Here is a 17,903-nt window from a genome sequence, read left to right on the forward strand (position 1 = left end):
CTAGAACGAGGAGTGGACTCCACACCCCGCCTGTGTGCTCCCCCCAGCCCCAGTCTCCAGTGGACACCCCGCTGTCCACACCCCATCCCAGAGGTCCACTGGGCTGTGGGTTTAATCTCCCTGGAACAGCCCAGAGCCCATCCTTGGGTCTTTCTCTTCCTACGGGGGATGGCACTTGCCGGGCAGGCTTGCTGGGCCTGACCCCCACGTCAGTGATGGTGGGAGACCCATGCTGACCCTCGTCCTCCCGTCCATCTCTCCCGGCAGAGTGACTACTCCAGTGACACGGAGAGCGAGGACAACTTCCTCGTGATGCCCCCGCGGGACCACCTGGGCCTCAGCGTCTTCTCCATGCTCTGCTGCTTCTGGCCGCTGGGCATCGCCGCCTTCTACCTGTCCCACGAGGTAAGGCCTCCCGTCGGCCACACGTATGCAGCCAGTGCGCCCAGGCTGGCGAGGACGGGGTGGGGTTGCTGCGGGGGAAACCTGGTCTCAGGGGCCCAGCCTCACCCCAGCAGACCCGGGCGCATCCTCAGAGGGCGGCCGGGGGGGAAGCGGCAGGTTGGGATCCGGGCCTCCGAGCAGACACTCGTGGGGTGCCAGCAGGACCGACCCTGTGTTGGGAGAGTCCGTTGGGGCACTGGAACAGAGGCAAAGTGGGTTCTGTTTTCTCTGTGAAAGGCTCACACATAAAATAGAGTCCCGTGGCATGGCGCCTGTGCACGCATCCCAAACAGCCTGTCTCGGCCAGTAACTGGGCCCTCTGTCCAGTGGCAAGGCTCTAAGAGAGTCAGTTCCTGGCCCTTTTTCATGGCCAACCTTCTCCTTGTGCCTTCATGGAGCCCAGGTTTTAAATACTTCCTCTGTGTTCCTGTCACTCAGAAACTATCTATATTCCCATTCTTATTAATCAAAGGAAGACATGTCAATTAAAGAGGGAGTTTCAGCCTCACGCGTTATCCCCACCAGATGGGGAGAAAGGCAGCCCCTTCTGTTGCTCCAGAGCCCACAGCATCCTCAGGGCACCTGGGGCTCCCTCTCCAGTGTCCATGGCTCTGGGGCCGTCCACCCAGGCCTTATGCTGGAAACGTTCATTCCTCTTGCTTTGAGAAGGACCCTGGCCTCTCACTGCTTCTTGCCGTTGTCTGTCCCAATTCAGTGTGTTGGGTGAGAGTGCCTTTGTGTGCTCCTGTGTCCCCTACCCCGCTTCCCTGATCCTACAAGGAGTGAGGAGGGAGAGGAGAATCCACTAGTGGCCCCCAAGGGCAGCCCCTCTTTGCAAGGAAACCAAGAGGCCCCAGAGGCCCTTCCAGGGGAGCGTGGTGCGGCCGCTGCTCTGAGATCTTGGTCGCAGAGGATGGACGGATGTTGGGAAGGGTGATGGAGCCGTCCTACTTGGCCAGAGTTGTGCCCAGTGGTTGTTCCACATCCAGCTTTGGCCTGGAGGGTCTGTCTGAGCATCTCTTTGGTGAGTTGGTTCTACACACGCCAGAGGCCCCTACTCTGGGGTACACAAACCCAGGCTGTAGAACTAGACTCCTGGCCATCAGGGGCCTGGGGGTGGTGAGTGGAGTGAGTCTGGGAGCTCCTGGGCCCAAGCAGTGGCCATGGGTGCTGCTTGCGCCCAGGATTGGGACACACAGTGGGACCTGGACAAAGGCACATGGGCAGATGGGGCCTCCAGAAGACCTCAGGCTCAGAGCCCACCACTCCGTGTCAGTAGCACCCTGATTCCTGCGTTACAAACAAGCAAGAGGGTTCCACCAGGTGAAGGAAGGTTCAGGAGGGTGGAGCCAAGGGAAGCCGGGTGTGACGTCAGCGCCCTCTGCATTCAGTCCTGACACATCCAGGCCAGCCTCCTGTCCTGGCCTGCTGACTCACCCTATCCCCTGCAGAGGGTGCCCTCCACACTAGAGCTGTGTTTTAATTGCCAAATTGTAGAATGGGACCAATATTTTTACTCTGCAAGTGGACATTGGTGTCACCTGCCAGCAGGGGCTGGGTGAACCCTGGCTAAGCAGAGGTAGGGTCCAGGTCGTTCCTGATCTCCGCTTCTCCCTGACCCTGGGGGAGGCCTATCTCTGGAGCAGGGCAAGGCAGGCATAGCATCTTTGTCTGAAAGATGGTAAATACAACAAAAATCCAGCCACAATTGTGGAGACTGGCATTAGATCCTTCTTCTCAGGTTGGGAAGGTCTCCTGCAGAAGGAAATGGCAACCCACTCCAGTACTCTTGCCTGGAGAATCACATGGACAGAGGAGCCTAGTAGGCTACAGTCCATGGGGTTGCAAAGAGTCAGACACGACTGAGCGACTTCACTTTCACTTTCTCAGAGAGTAATGTTATCCTTCACACCTTAAGAACCTCCTAGACCCGGGCCTGACCAGTCAGGATGTTTAATACCTTCAGTGGAAAGGATTCTGATCATTTATTAACAGCAAATGTGCTGCCCACATTCTTGGAGTGAAGAGCAAGTGTTTGGAGGCCTGAGGGATTGTCTTCACTCTTGGAATAAGAGGAGGGGCTCCGAGGTCCCCCGCTCTCAGCCCCTCTTCTCTTTGTGCTGTGAGCGTGGATTGCCCCTCAAGGAACATGGTTCCATGGGAGCTTGTGGCTGAGACCCGGGCACTGCGGGCCCGGGAGGCAGGCAGCCCCAGGCACCCAGCGCTCCAGCCCAGCCCTGAGGCCCCAGGCCTTCTGCCCCTAACTCTAAAGCCCGACTGCAGACACTGGAAATGGGAATTGTCAGCACACACCCGAGTCCCCGGATGAAGGGGCAGCTGGACGGAGATGTGGGGTCTTTTCTCCAACAGATTTTATGATTTGAAAAAGGCCGTAAGAAAGTATCAGTGAGGTGGGCAGCGTCTGCACCTGCCAGGTCCCGGTCCGGGTTAAACACCCTACACCTGCCTTCTCAGGCAGTCCTGGCCAACAGTGTCGACAGCCTCAGCGGGGTTAGAAAGTCGTGTTGTCTGGCTCCACCGACTTGCTCCATCAGAGCCACCAGGGTGGGGTGTGGAGCCTGCATTTGAACAAGCCTCCCTCGCTCCTGAGGCTGCTATAGTCTGAGCTGTTGCACACGCATGTTCTCTCGGGAAGTCCGTGACAGGGCACTGCCCTCACATCGCTTGGTGGCTATGGGATCAGGGAGGGTGATGGCATCCCAAGGCAAGACCTGGCTGGCAGTGGGCCTGGCCCAGAGCCACGCCCGGAGGAGGCAGCGAATTGGAACTGACAGTGTGGAGGACTCGGCGTGGAGGCCCAAGTGTAGTATCTGTCCACAACTTCATTTGCTCCAGTGCTAATCATTTGATCCAGCCCCCAGCGTAGGCACCAAGGAGAGAGGAGAATGTTATGTGTAGTTTTGGTGGGTTCACCAAGGAACCGATGCTCTGAGTGATGTTGAGGGTGGAGAGGAACCCAAATTTGCTGAGCGATGCTAGGACCTAGTTGATGTGCTCACTTTGTCTTATTTAATCTTTGCAATGAGTCTGAAAGCTGGGAATTTATTATCCCCATTTTATAGGTGAAAAAGCTGAAGTTTCAAGGGATTAAATAATTTCCTGAAATCAGAGATGTAGCAAGTATGGTACATGATGCATATATCAATGTTTCTAACCCTCAAAATCAAATTTCCTGCAATATAACTTTTTAAGACTTTTTTATTTTATTTTTTGGCCATGAGACATGCGGGTTACCCAGCCAGGGATGAAACCCACACCCCTGAAGTAGAAGCGCAGAGTCTTAACCACTGGACCACCAGGGAAGTCCCCTCCTTCCCCTACCGCAGTATAACTTTGACTTTTATCTGCAAACAAAAAATAAAAGCACAGTTCTCATGTCTAAATCCATTGTCCCCACTTGCTTAGAGTGTGTTACAGTGAGGAAAAGAACCCTTCTAGAAGGGACTGGGCGTTTACCTAGGTGCCTTCACCTGTGTGGCAGGTTCGAGCTTGAGACTGGAGCTGGAAGACCCTTCCGTCCCCCCACCACCCAGAGGCCCTGAGTCTGGAGCCAAGGGAAGCCTGAGGGCTCCGTGCGCTGTGTCTGCCTCAGGCATTGTCTACACTGAGCATCTATCATGTCCTGATTTCATTTCATTTCACAAAATGTTTCTTTCCTTTATTATCTGCACTATTATAACAATAATTAAATGAGAAAAGGGAATTAAGAGCCAGATTATGAATTTTATGAATAGCACCAGTGCTTAAAAGTATTATTTAATATTTCATAAAGAATCTGTAGCTGTCTTCCGCAGAAGACTTGTTGCATCAGCAGAAGCAGAAATCTGTATTTCTCTCTTCCCTTAATTACTTATGCAGAGAATGTGTTCCTCTTACAACAGGAATATTTTTAATTAGCAAACTGAAGGCTTGATTGAGGAACTTAGATTATCTGTCATCTGAGTTCCCATTCCTTCCGGCACCAATTGGAACTCGTCCTGGCTCTTCGGGCGAGTGGTCAAGTGCACTGGGACATACAGAACAAAGCCCATCAGAGCCTCATTCAGACTCAGAGAAGTGGCACCGCCATGTGAATAACGGGTGGAAAGCCCCAGGCCCGGCCCTTCGAGGGGCTCGCATGTGTGTCTGATACAAACACATGCACACCCATTTTTCTGTTTGGTCGTTTCCTAAAGATGAACCTCGTGGCTTACAAATGTGGTGTCTCCTGAGGGTGTCCAGACACAACCAGGAGGAGTATGCCACGACAAAGATCAAGTCAAGCCACCAAATACTCTGGGCACACGCCCTACTCAGGTCTGTGGGAGCCAACACAAACCCCCCACCTCGGGCCCCCTGGAGGCAGTGCCATCCTCTGAGCTACCCACAAGGAGAGGCTTCCATCAGTCATAGACTGAGGGCGCCCCACTGGAGGAAGCCACAAAGACAGAGGTGATTTGAGGGACCCGGGAGGGCAGGGCAGGGCCCAAGAGCCCTGAACACACACTGCAGTCGGTCTGTTAACTGAGGGTTTTAAACCAAAGGATAAAGATGGGAAATAAAACAGGTGTCAGAGGGCACCACCCAGAAGCAAAATGCTCTGGAATAGTCAACTCAGAGCAGAAAATCCTTCCACAAGAAAGCGAGCAGATGTGTCAGGCACTGTGGGCCTCTGTGGGTTTCTGCTTTGCACCCTGGGGGTCGCTGGAGACAGATGGAGGGAGACGGGGCCTTTCACCTCCCTCCACCCCCACGTCAGCCAGGAGCTTGGTTCCAGCAGAGTCTTGACTGGCAGATGCCGCAGGTGTTTTGAGGAGCTGTCACCTGTCCATCTCTAGCCATTCATCTCACCAGAGGGACCGGCATTTCCACGCTCTCCCAGCTAAACCCTGTCACAAACAAGGACAGGTTTTTGAAATGCTCTTGTTTGTTCAAAGCTGTGTGCTTGGAACAGGTGCATCACGTAAAACTGGACCCTTATGTCCTCCCTGCACTGAGTGCTGTGGTTTATTATCATCCACAGGTCTGGAGTTAATGCTTTATGTATGTCACCATGTCCCTTTTTTTGTCCTCAAGTTCGTTATTCCCAAATGCCTTCTGATTTATAGGAAGTAGAGTACCGCCGGTGACTGCATTGGTAAGTTCTAGCAGACTCGGAATTAGCACAAGACCCGGTTTCATATATGAGAGTCCCAGGTCCTCTAACAGAGCTACCATCTGGTTCAGCAAGGCAACAAAGCACTGGTAACTAAATACTAAAGCCATGAACCCTCTAGAGTCACAGGGAAGGACCTGGCAAGACCCCCCTTCCAGTCTCAACAGGTGTGGAGAAGCAGGAGTGACCAGACCACCTGGGAAGGAAGGCAGAAGGGGTGGGAAGGATTTGGACAGACCAACCTCTTCCCCTCAACCACCAAGGTTATGGTAAAGGAACTACTGGGGCTGCAGGAGTCCCACCAGGCCCGGGATTGGTGTTGACTTTGCAGAAGTGAAGTGAAAACATGGCTAGAAAGATAGCCTAATATATCAGACGGATATATTTTAACCTGTATCTCCCCCTCCACCCCTCCCCCCATCCACCCCTCCACCCCTCCCCGTCCACCCCTTTCTCTCTCTTCCTCTCTCCCTCCCTCTCTTCCTCCCTCCTTCCCGAGCTCTCCTCCTCTGTCACTATCTCCATCTCTGTATGTATATTTAATATGCTGATTGTAGCTTCCGAGAGCTGTTTTGCAACTTCTGGATCTAAACAATTCTTTATAAATATTAATGATCCGGTGCAGCCAAGACAAACCAGATTTCTGATCTATTTTTCTTCCTCTGGGATGCATGCTGGAGTTGAGTCACTGATCTCAGCTTGTTTTGGTGGATAAATGAACAAACGCTCTTGTCTGTTCCGTTCCCTGGAGTGGGTTAGCTGAATTTTTTTTTTTTCAGTTATAGGATATGTACTGTCTCAGTAATTAGTGTCCTGATTTTGTGCTTATTTGTTCGGAGCAGAGAACCCCGTGTGTTGATTGTCCAAGGGCAGAGCGCCTGCAGTGCGCGGCAACCTGGAGTGAAGCGCACAGCGGGTGTTACATTCTTCCCTCTGGCCTCATGCTCACCTCCGATTACATTGCCGAATGCGTGATCTTTTTGCTTTGGGACTCTGGGATGGTGTGTCGAAAGCTCTGAGGACATAGCCTCTAAAAAGGCTGGTCTTTTCTTTCACCTCTCTTCTGAGATTGAGGCTCTGCATGTGTCCTGTGACAACTTGAGAAATAAACAAACCAAACAGCTGTGGTCTCAGGAGGTCTCGCCTCCGTGCAGTGGCCCGTGACCTCCATGGCCCAGCTTGTGAAGGCTGAGTCCAGTCCAGCCACATTCAGCCAAGAGGGCCCTGGTCTGTGACAGATGCCAGTCTCAGCACAGGCATCTCCAGGCCCAGCCACAGGGGTGGCTAGGCCACTGAGCCATCTCACAGTCCGTAGCACGAACGGACTGGACAGTACCTCCTGTGTCTGGACTCACGATACAGTGACGTCAGCAGGACATAGAAATCTGGGGGCCATTGTGATGACTCACTGCTCGGTGAAGTCCGCCGAGTGGACTCTAGTGGCAATCAGGGCCATTGTTGGTACATCTCTGACGCTGTGATGTTGCCATTAGTGGAATTTAGCCTTTTGCACTGAAAGACCCGTCACTGGGCTGCGTCACCCAGGAGGCCGGCTGTACGTGGATGTTAAAGGTCCTGATGACGTTACACGGGTACCTCGGGCGTAGGAATTGGTGCAGCGAGAGGACGGGACCTCGGCCCCTGACTCAGGGTTGGGCTGGGGCTGCTGCTCTCAGCAGGGCTCCTCTTTTCTTGCTTCCTTGATGAGCTTTGGCATTTTCTGGTGCTTGAGAGTTGCATGAATCCCAGACACAGAGCTTTAGAGGATGCTGAATTTAGAGCTGGAAAATTACCTTGAGCACAGCACGTACTGTGACCTGCAGAGCGTGTGTGGAGCACTCCTCGTTCTTATTTTTCCTTCTCTCCTTTTAGATGGGGGATTCTTCATCCTTAACCTTTAATTTTATTTAAATTACAAATAAATAGGAAGGAGTCCTTGAAACAAAACTGCAGCCTGTGTTTACATGGGTCTAAGCTTTTTGCCTCACAGTCATGTCCATGCACATACAAGGGCGGGATCGAAGGAGCCCTGTGTGCCCAGCCCAAGCTGGTCGGGGAGAGCCGTGGGGCCAGCTGCTTTAAAAGTAAAGGAAAGATAAAGAAGCAGGGAGTTCTTAGGTGATGTGATGCAGATGGCTTAGGGGGTGCAAGACGCAGCAAGACGTGCAGGTGGAGAGTGTCCTTTAGAACTGGCCCTGCACTGGGGGCAGAGACATGCAGGTGGTGAATGTGGCCCTGGGCCCCTCCCATCCCCTCTCTGGCACAGCTGGGGTTCTTCAGGCAGCTCCACGGTCTGGGGCCACTTTGGCTCATCTCAGTCCCAGGTGGATAGTATCAAAGCCCCAGCAACTGCCCTTTCCATCCAAACTGAGTGAGGTGTTGAAAGCCAGCTTTAACCCCAAAGCTTCCCCACTACCCACATTCTGCCCTCACCCCACCCCCTCCTGCCACGACCTCTGCCCTGTCCCAGGCCTGCACTGCCCACCACCAGACCAGGTCTCTGGTGGTCCCGTTTTGGTCACTAAGAGCCTCAGAAGCTTCCAGGCTAGGTTTACGGGCACACAATACTGAGAATAGGGACTTCCCTGATGGTCCAGTGGCTAAGACTCTGCGCTCCCAATGCAGGGAACCCGGGTTCCATCCCTGGTTTGATCCCACACGACACAGCTAAGACCCAGTGCAGCGAAACAAATAAAAATAAATAGATAAATATTTTAAAAGGGGAGAAAGTACTGAGAACAGACTGGCAGTACTTTGTGGTAATCCCAGGAATCTAAGCACAGTGAAGTCATGTTAAGTCCATCTTGAGACCCTCCCCCTGGAACTCAGTTCTAAAATCAGTCTCTGCCTTCCTGAGATGACTGCATCATCTTGCCCGGTCCTTAGAGGTGTATGAAGTGCCTTGCATTCCTCTGGAAATGACAGGCAGCCTTTCAGAACCACAGTGGAGCTTATAAGCAACGAATGTTTGTCCAGCGCCCTCCGTGTCCATGTAAGACGTCCTGGGCCTCGCCCGTCGGGGGCACTGGGAGTGCATCTGTGCCCGTCACGTCGCACAGGAATGCGTGCTGATCCAACTCAGAGAATACACCTGATTGCTCTGACCCTTAAGCTGGTTTTCAGATAACTGGCAGGTGTCTCACAAGGACCGCTCACTGTCAAAGTCAGTTTATTATGCATGAATTTCAGATCAGGACATGGGGGGCCAGAATTCGGCTGACCCGCTGGAGTCTGAAGGAGGCTGGAGCCCCCGGGGCGACAGGTCCCCTCAGGGTGCGTGGCCTCTCTTCCCAAAGCTGTCCTGGGGCTTCCCCGGGGAGGCGGGTGCCCTGGGTGCAGGGAAGCGCCGTCCGCAGCCTGGCCTTCTGGAGGCATGTGTGTTCATCTGCGGCAGCAGGTGCAGGAGCAGGTGGCTTGGTTCCGTGGTCCGAGGGCTGTCTCTGCCCCAGGTCGGCTCCCATCACCAGTCCAGGAGCAGAGTTTGGAATCTGCTCCCAGGCCCAGACCTGGAGGTGCTCAGGGTGCTCTGGATGCCAGCGGAGAGTGTTTTCTTTCCTCTGTGGATAGATGCAGCACTGGCCCACGTTCAAGGTTGCAAACAGCACACAGGTGCCCAGGCCTCCCTGTCTGCCTCCCGTCCACTGCATTCACTGGGCTCTGACTCCTCGCACCCTCCGGGTACCAGCCTCGTCCTCACCACTCCCCTGTCAGCCCCTTCACCCAATTCCTGATCTCATGGCCCCTTTTCTGAGGCCTTCGCTGTCCCAGCTCAGGACCCTGTTTCCAGCGCCTCTCCTCTCGGGGCCCCATGTGCGGATGGGCCCAGGCTGGTCCCCAGCTCACAGGCCTCAGTGACTCCGCAGCCCACAGAATAGCAAGTGCCCCCCACCTGGAGCCCAGAGCCCCTTGGGCCCGGACTTAGGTGTCTGAACCCCAGGACCCCACAACCCACCCCTACAGCATCACCAGGCCCCAGCACCTCCCAGGAGGCCTCTCTTGGCCCAGAGGACCCCTCAGTGTTCACAGCTCTATGCGGGCACACTGTGACCCTGATATGCAAGGGGGACCATCAGGGAAACGTGCTGGGCATTTCTGGCTGTTTTGTTCCATGGCTCCCACCTCATTGGTGTGGGGACCGGCTCTGAATGCAGGATTCACAGAGAATCAGACCAGACCCACACTTCACCAGCATCTGAAGAAATACAGTCCAGGAAGAGAGGACTGTAACTCAGGAGTTCTGAGCTGTAACCAGATGTACCTGTGGGTCCCCCTGCTTTGTCCGAGTCTGTCACATCTGTGCTGACAGCTGCAAGGCCGCTTGATATCAGTAACAAGGAAATACTGCCCCGTGGATATTACATCTGTTTATCATCAAGCTGATAAGCACCTGACTGTTTAAACGCAGACAAGTTCCACTTGCCTCCATTCTTGGCATAAGAGCCTTTCATGAGAAAGGCCAGTTCTTTCTGAAATTTCCCTGTTATATCATCACCCTGAGACCAGGGAGACCCAGAGTGACTGGGTTTATTTCCCTAGATAACAACACTTCCCCAGCAGACAGGAGCTGTCTGGCTCCAGCCAAGAGACTAGGGAGGGCTGCCTTTACTCAGGACAGAGGACTTAGCCCTTTGGTGCCAGGACAGGATCGGGTGTGCCCTAAACACCCCAGCCATCTAATCGGGAAGACTTCGACCCCCACCAGAGCCCATCTGCTGCACTTGTCTCCCAGCAGAGAAATGGGACATCCCAGGCACAACGCGGGTGCCCCACAAGCCATAAAACTGAAGAACGGCCCGGGCGGCAGGACATAAAAGTGCTCTTGGCACAACCTTTATGAACCGGCAAGATGATTAACTTTATTTCCCAGGAACTTAACAGAATTCAAAATCCAGGGGAAGGCTTCAAGCAGAATCGGGCTTAGCTATATTTCTAAATTTATCTAAACTCAGAGCTCTTCCCCTTAGCTCCCAGGATAGAATTATAATGATAGTCTGTCGTCAGAAATCGTGGCAGAAGGGTTTCAGCTCACAATGGGCTGTGGACGGATGGGGGGCTGCCTCGCTGTCCAGTCAGCTGCATCTCCAGGGTGTGCTATTTGTGGTCTGTGGCCTAAATAGGAGTCTAGTAAACACACTCCAGTTGTCTGCCTGGTTGGTGTGAAGACAGAAACAGGGGAGCAGGTCCAGGAACAAGGGGCCTGAATGAGAGAGCTCTTCCCCAAGTCGCCCGCTCTCCTTAACTGAAATGAGTTCCTGAGCTGAGGCGATGCCCTGATGGGGACAGTGAATTCATTGAGACCTTGGGAAACAGCTGGGAAACGGGATGAGAAGGGGCCACTGGCCTTCAGGAGACAGTCAGGCTTCCTCAGTCCTTCTTGGAGGCAGTCCATGAACAGATAAGACAGACACATGGTTAAAGTCCTCGCTGACAAGCTGTTGTCAAGGAGGAGTCCTGCTCACCATTTAAATGCTCGCAATAGAGTTATTTATTACAGGCAGATGAGTATAGCCCAACAGGCATGTCGGGGAAAGAAATGAACAGAAGGTAACGATACCTTAAGAGAAAAGTCCTAGAAAGCATGGATGCTCAGACATTTCCACTGCAGCAGTACTGCCCCCAACGTCTTCTTCTGTCCCATAGAAGTCAGTGGCTTATTTTTTGAAGAAGTTCTTTCAGTGGCCTCTTTATCGAAGTCTTAATGACATTAGTACCTTAAGTAGGTGAGCAGCGTCCTTGTGATATTTTAACATCCATTTAGTCAGCCCCCCTGGCTCTGTCCATCATGCTTCCCCACAGTCATGTGACACTCCTTTAAACATGGACACCCTAACACCGGGGGATGTAGCCTGGGGGGACACTCCCATAGAGGCCGAGCACCGGGAACCCCCTGAGCCCGCTTGTCCTGTTCACGGACCCACAGATCGAGGTCCTCCGCTCCAGGGCCTCCCCTCATAGGTGGCTTTGCTGGGGACACAGGACGCTGTCATCCCCACACACCATCCCTGAGGTAGCACCCACTTTTGTCCCCACCACCTCCTCTCCCCAGAGTCCTGGACATCCTCTTTCAGCTCAGGAAGTATGGACAGCTGGGTGGTCTTCCCCTCCCCACCCTCTTCCCCTAGTGGAAGTATGCGCGTGTATGCGTACACGCTATGTCACTTCAGTTGTGTCTGACTCTTTGTGACTTCATGGACTGTAGCCCTCCAGACTCCTCTGTCCATGGGATTTTTCAGGTAGGAATACTCGAGTGGGTTGCCATGCCCTCCTCCAGGGGATCTTCCTGACCCAGGAATCGAACCCATGTCCCTGTCATCTCCTGCATTGAATGGCGAGTTCTTTACCAGTAGTGTCACCTGGCGGGGGCAGGGGTTGGGGGCTGGCAGGTCCTAGATCCCACCAGGGCAGGCAGACAGGCCAGCAGGGTCATCCATGGGCTTGTGGGAAATGAGTTCATAGTGATGTTCACCAACTTCCAACTGAAAGTTAGCATTTCTCCCCATTGTGAAAATGGCCCCTGGCCCCAGATGGTCCTGGTGGAGCCCTGAAGGGGCTCCCAGAGGGGCCAGAAAGGTGGTCCTGCAGCATGGCTGCGGGTCAGAACCGGGACGACAGAATCGAGGGCTGAGCCTAAATGTCCTTTTCTTGCCAGGGTCACTTCTGGCCCACATAGTATGCTCCTTCCAGCCTGTTGTTCTGCCAGCCCAAAAGCCCCGAGGAGAGAAAGACATCATCCCATTATCTTCATATTTCGCTCTCATCTTTGAAGCTGGCAAAAGATGCTCTGTATGAAAATGTCCCTTCCCGCCGTGCGTAATGCTAATGTCTTCCACATAATAAAGCTAATGGAATACGTTACACGCTGGAAATAGCTGCAGTGACCTTTCTTCTTTGTAGAAGACGCTCTTACTTCTTTCCCTCTCTCTCCTTCCCCTCTTCCTTTGCTTCCACCCCGTACCCCCACCGGCGCCCAGCTTTTGCGTGTCAGCTTTCAGGAGCATCTTCCAGAAACAACAGCAAAGAGAGTCATCAAATGACACGGAGGAAGCACTCCTTTCCCCCAGTTACGGCCTCTGCAAAGTCCCAGATTCTTCCAGGAGGAGGAGCAGACCTTGGGGGCATAGCTGGAGGTGCAGGTCACACCTGAGCCCTGGGGCCCTTGTTTGAAGCCCCTGTAACTTAGAACTACCAGAGGGTCTACAGGGAGGCTGTGGTCTTAGGTTTATCACTTTTTCCAGCTTTATTGAGGTATAACTGACAAAAATTTAAGGTGTATAATATATCACTTACACTGCAAAAGTGGAAAAGTGTGTGTTTAGAGCAGGCATCTGAATTGTTGGAACCCTTAGCTGAACTTGACCATTCCTGGTGGCTGGGAAGGACCTGGACTGGCCGGGCCTCTCTGAGCTGGCACCCCGGGCCCCCCGGGGCCCACGGTCCCTTGTCAGGGTTCAGGCTATCCTCTCGGTGCAGCTGTCGTTAAGTGAACGGAAGGTGGCAGGTCCCTGCATGCACGCCATTCATCGGTGTCCTTTCCTCGGCTTCTAGGAGGTGATGAGAAAAGCAAGACAGAGGTCAGCCAGTTTGTACCTGACCCAAAGTGGGACCCAGCAAAAGGAATTGTCTGCAAGGGGTGGGCAACAGGGAAGAGTGACATTCAGACTAGCCTGTTGTTTCTGATTCCTCCGCCAGAAAGGCACTTTCCTCCAAAAGATTTTGCTTGTTTTTTACAATGGAGAGTGGAGAAGAGGGTGGCGAGACTATTGAAAAAGACTGCTTCCAAAAGGGGCAGACACACCAACGAAAGGAAAAGCAGAGGGACTTCCCTGGCAGTCCAGTGGTCAAGACTCTGCCTTCCAATGAAGAGGATGCAGGTCTGATCCATGGTCAGGGAGCTAAGATCCTACATGCCTTGGGGCCAAAAAACCAAAACAAAAAGCAGAAGCAATATGTAACAAATTCAATAAAGACTTAAAAAGAAATAAAGTGAAAATATTTTTTTTAAAAAAAGGAGGAACAGAGAGAAAGTCTGTGGGCCCAAGACAGCTCTCCCCTGTCTCCTCTATCTGCCCTTCCTGTGCTCATGTCCACCGACAGTCTCACAGGAACTGGCCTTTACGAAGCATAAATGGGGCCATACATGTGCACACACACACATGAGTTTAAGGACCTTACCCATATACTGTGCTTGCAAGGTTTGTAAAGTCAGAGAGATATCATATTGTCACTGTGTAATAGTCTAGCCTTTGTTGTCATTGTGTTGTTATTTAGCCGTGTCCGACTCTTGTGCGACACTATGGACTGTAACCCGTGTCTCCTGCATTGGCAGGAGGATTCTTTACCACTGACCCACCATGGAAGCCCCAGTCTAGCCCTTACTGGCTAACTTTTCTTATTTAATGAGCTTATCTGACTACAAAGCTCCAGAGATAAAAGGACCATATCCCGGGCAGTGACCAGAACACGCCTGACCTCGAATCCCTGCGGTGTGACCCAGCCACACTTTCATGTCTAAACTCACAGAGGGTGGAGTTTCCAGTGCTAGGGCAGAGGAGACGTGACCCTGAGCCTTCTGCAGGGTTTCAGACCCTGCAGGGACCACAGAACACTGGCAAGTTGAGGCCCCCAAGTCTAAGTGGACTCATTAGACGTGCGCCAAGAAATACGAGGTACAAACCCCAGCCTCCCCAGAGAAATGCCCCAAGACTTCTACAGAAGGGGTGAGTCCTGCTGCCTCAGGGAGGCTGGTGTGGTCTCCTCAAACACTCGCAGTCTCCATGCCCCCTGCCTGGTTCTGCAGTGAAAGTGTTTGACACACCACACCTGCCCCTGGTTTTCTGAGAAGCCTCTGCCTTTTATTTTGGGTGCCGATCCAGTCATTTCTGCAAAGCCAACCACCCTGCGCCTCTAGGCATAAAACGACCTTATTTTGGGGGGCTCCAAAATCACTGCAGATGGTGATTGCAGCCATGAAATTAAAAGACGCTTACTCCTTGGAAGGAAAGTTATGACCAACCTAGATAGCATATTCACAAGCAGAGACATTACTTTGGCAACAAAGGTCCGTCTAGTCAAGGCTATGGTTTTTCCTGTGGTCATGTATGGATGTGAGAGTTGGACTGTGAAGAAGGCTGAGCGCCGAAGAATTGATGCTTTTGAACTGTGGTGTTGGAGAAGACTTTTGAGAGTCCCTTGGACTGTAAGGAGATCCAACCAGTCCATTCTGAAGGAGATCAGCCCTGGGATTTCTTTAGAAGGAATGACACTAAAGCTGAAACTCCAGTACTTTGGCCACCTCATGTGAAGAGTTGACTCATTGGAAAAGACTCTGATACTGGGAGGGATTGGGGGCAGGAGGAGAAGGGGATGACAGAGGATGAGATGCTGGATGGCATCACTGACTCGATGGACATGAGTTTGAGTGAACTCCAGGAGCTGGTGATGGACAGGGAGGCCTGGCGTGCTGCGATTCATGGGGTCGCAAAGAATTGGACAAGACTGAGTGACTGAACTGAACTGAACACCATGCTCATGGTTGGAATCCAGGATGCACTGTGGGAAGGCCTGTCTCTGCTCATCGTGTCTGGGGTCTCTCAAGGCCGGGACATCTGTGGCTTCGTCACACCCACGTCTGGGCACTGATGCTAGCTGTTGGCTGGGACTTCACATCTGTCCACAGGAGCACCCACTACACGGCCTTTCCATGTGTCCCTCCATGTTGGCTGATCTGACCTTCCTCATGGCGTGGCAGCTGGACTCCCAAAGTGAGTGTCCCACAATACCAGGACAGAGCACGACACCTTGGTAAGACCCAGTCTCCGAAGCCATGCCGCATCACCACCACCAGACGCTGCCGGCCGAGGCCTTGGTAATGGTCCACCCAGACTGGTGGGAGGGAACATAAGAGTCACAACTCTAGAAGATTGTGAGGAATGGAAAACATCGCAGCTACCACCCTGGGGAAAATACAGTCTGTCATAGCTGCACTGACAGGGATGGAAGAAAATTAGATACATAACACTGTGATACTCTTAGGTTCACAGGAAATGAAATGAAAAAGGATAGAACAGCTTTCTTTCCTAAATACTATATTCAGAAAGAACACATGAAATTAGCAAACCCTCTGAAACCTAAAATGCCTTCTAGTTTATGAGGTCATGGCATTATTACAGTAAAAAGTAAAGGGTATTTTTACTCCAACACAATTATACTTATCAAATGCAAGTTGGCACGCATGACACTGATGATAAACACTTTGCCTAGTGAAGACAGAAGGGCTGAGAATCTTGTGAATTTTCAATTAGCAAACAGCACTATGCTGGTAAGGCTAAATGACAGTATTAAATATGCTAAATGATTTCTTCTGGCTGTGCTGGGTCTTCACCGCTGCTCGCAGCGAGCAGGGGCTACTCTCGAGTTGTGGGCATGGGCTTCTCGGGGTGGTGGCTTCTCTTGTGTGAAGCACGGGCTCTAGAAGGCAGGCTCAGTAGTTGTGATACAGGGGCTTAATTGCTCTGTGGCACGTGAAATCTTCCCAGACCAGGAGCTGAACTCACATCCCCTGTTCTGCCAGGTGGATTTTTAACCACTGGACCACCAGGGAAGTCTCTACATGATTTTTAAAATAAGTTAACATATTTCTTCAGATATCTACAGCCTTCCAGTATGTGTGTGTAGGGAAAGAAATAGAAACTGTCTCAACAAAAGACACTCATGTTAAAGCGTTTATTTATCTTCAACATGCATCTCATTTGTGATTCTAAAAGCAGAGTACTAGGAAAGCTTGTTATATTTACTTTTTCACTTAAGTAAAGAATTTATTACATCATAAGTGCCTTGTGCTTCAAAGGTTTGAGCTTGGCTGAGCACACCAGTAAAACCGATTTGGTTCCCTTGTGCTGTTAAGTGGCCATTTACAAGATGTATCCTCTCAGATTTACTCAAATACTGCATTTCTAAGTCGGCATCCTGCTTATTCATATTTTGAAATAACTCTTTTGTGATTTGGCTTCATTTCCCTTTGTTGGTGGGTCTGCTGGGGTCTCATTACTTCCTATGTAGTCATAGCTGATGCTGGGTGGTCTCTGGCAGGCTTTTGATGTGGGGAGCGATCTTACTCTGGAGGAGGGACAGAAAGATCATGGAATTCATTCCTTTTTGTGGAATACACCCTGACCAACTGTGTGCTCTAGTTACAAGACGAGTTCATCCCTCTTTGTGGAGTACACCCCTGACCAACTGTGTGCTCCAATTACAAGACTTAGTAGATCAGAGAGCTTTCCCTCCCCCACACCTTCCCATCTTGTGGATTTAAGCTTCCAGCATGATAACCATGGATGTGAGTGGGAGGCATGAGACATATACTCTGTTTAAGGAGCAGGACACAGGGAAGTCCCAAAGCCAAGAGGAAAGACAAAAATAAGGACATTAGGGTTTCCCTGGTTGTCCAGTAGCCAAGACACAGCTGCCAATGCGGGGGGCCCGCGTTTCATCCCTGTTTGGGGAACTGGATCTCATATGCCACAACTAAGACCTGATACGGTCAAACAAGTTAATCAAAAAATTAATAAACAATTTTAATAAGGACATTAGAAGACTGTGAAGTTTTTGGTACAACAAAATTCTGAGCTATGACAAACGTCAAACACGCTCCACGTCTGGCCAGATTAACATAAACACTCACTCAAAAGGCCTGTTTGCTTTAATATCTACTTCCCTATAAAGATGTCTATCAACAGAAGATCACAAGGCATACTGGATGTCCAGAAAAGTCTGAAGAGACAAAGCAATCATTAGAATCAAATTGATTATGGCTCAGATGTTAAAATTATCAAACAGAGGATTTGAAATAACTGTGTCCAATATGTTAAAGGGTCTAAAAGAAAAGGTAGACGACGCGTGAATATCTGGGTAATGTCAGCAGAGAGATAAAAGCTAAAAGAAGTGCTAGAAGTGAAAACCAGTAACAGAAATGAAAATGTTTTGTTGGTAGACTTGATGCAGTTGAGAAAAGAATCAGTGAATTTGAAGATGGGCCAAAAGAAATTACCCAAACTGAAACATACAGTGAAAAAAGAACATCCAAGAACTGTGGGCTGTGAGACCACAGGAAATGGTGTAACACGTGTAATTGGAATACCAAAAGAAGAAGTAGTATTTGAAGAAATAATACCAAGAGTTTTCCAATGTTAGTGACAAATCACTGTTCCAAGAGGCAGAGAGAGAGCATCAAGCAGAATTAAACAAACAAGCAAAAACCAACAACAACAAAACCTACATGTATTATATTTAAAGTGTAAGAAATTGA

The 17,903-nt window shown here is 51.2% G+C and overlaps 1 protein-coding gene across 4 annotated transcripts in view; it reads left to right on the forward strand.

Annotated features, from left to right (window-relative positions):
• Positions 1–17,903, forward strand: part of SYNDIG1 (synapse differentiation inducing 1) — a 102,696-nt gene that overhangs the window by 70,411 nt on the left and 14,382 nt on the right. For all 4 annotated transcript variants that reach the window (XR_011570075.1, XM_070801074.1, XM_070801075.1 and 1 more), the window contains exon 3: positions 268–405. Coding sequence is in view for 3 of the 4 variants with exons in the window: in XM_070801074.1 (XP_070657175.1) it covers positions 268–405 (138 nt within the window). In the remaining variant the exon portion in view is untranslated. The remainder of the gene's footprint in view (positions 1–267; positions 406–17,903) is intronic.

Source organism: Bos indicus, chromosome 13 (assembly GCF_029378745.1).
Source record: "Bos indicus isolate NIAB-ARS_2022 breed Sahiwal x Tharparkar chromosome 13, NIAB-ARS_B.indTharparkar_mat_pri_1.0, whole genome shotgun sequence".
NCBI lineage: Eukaryota > Metazoa > Chordata > Mammalia > Artiodactyla > Bovidae > Bos > Bos indicus.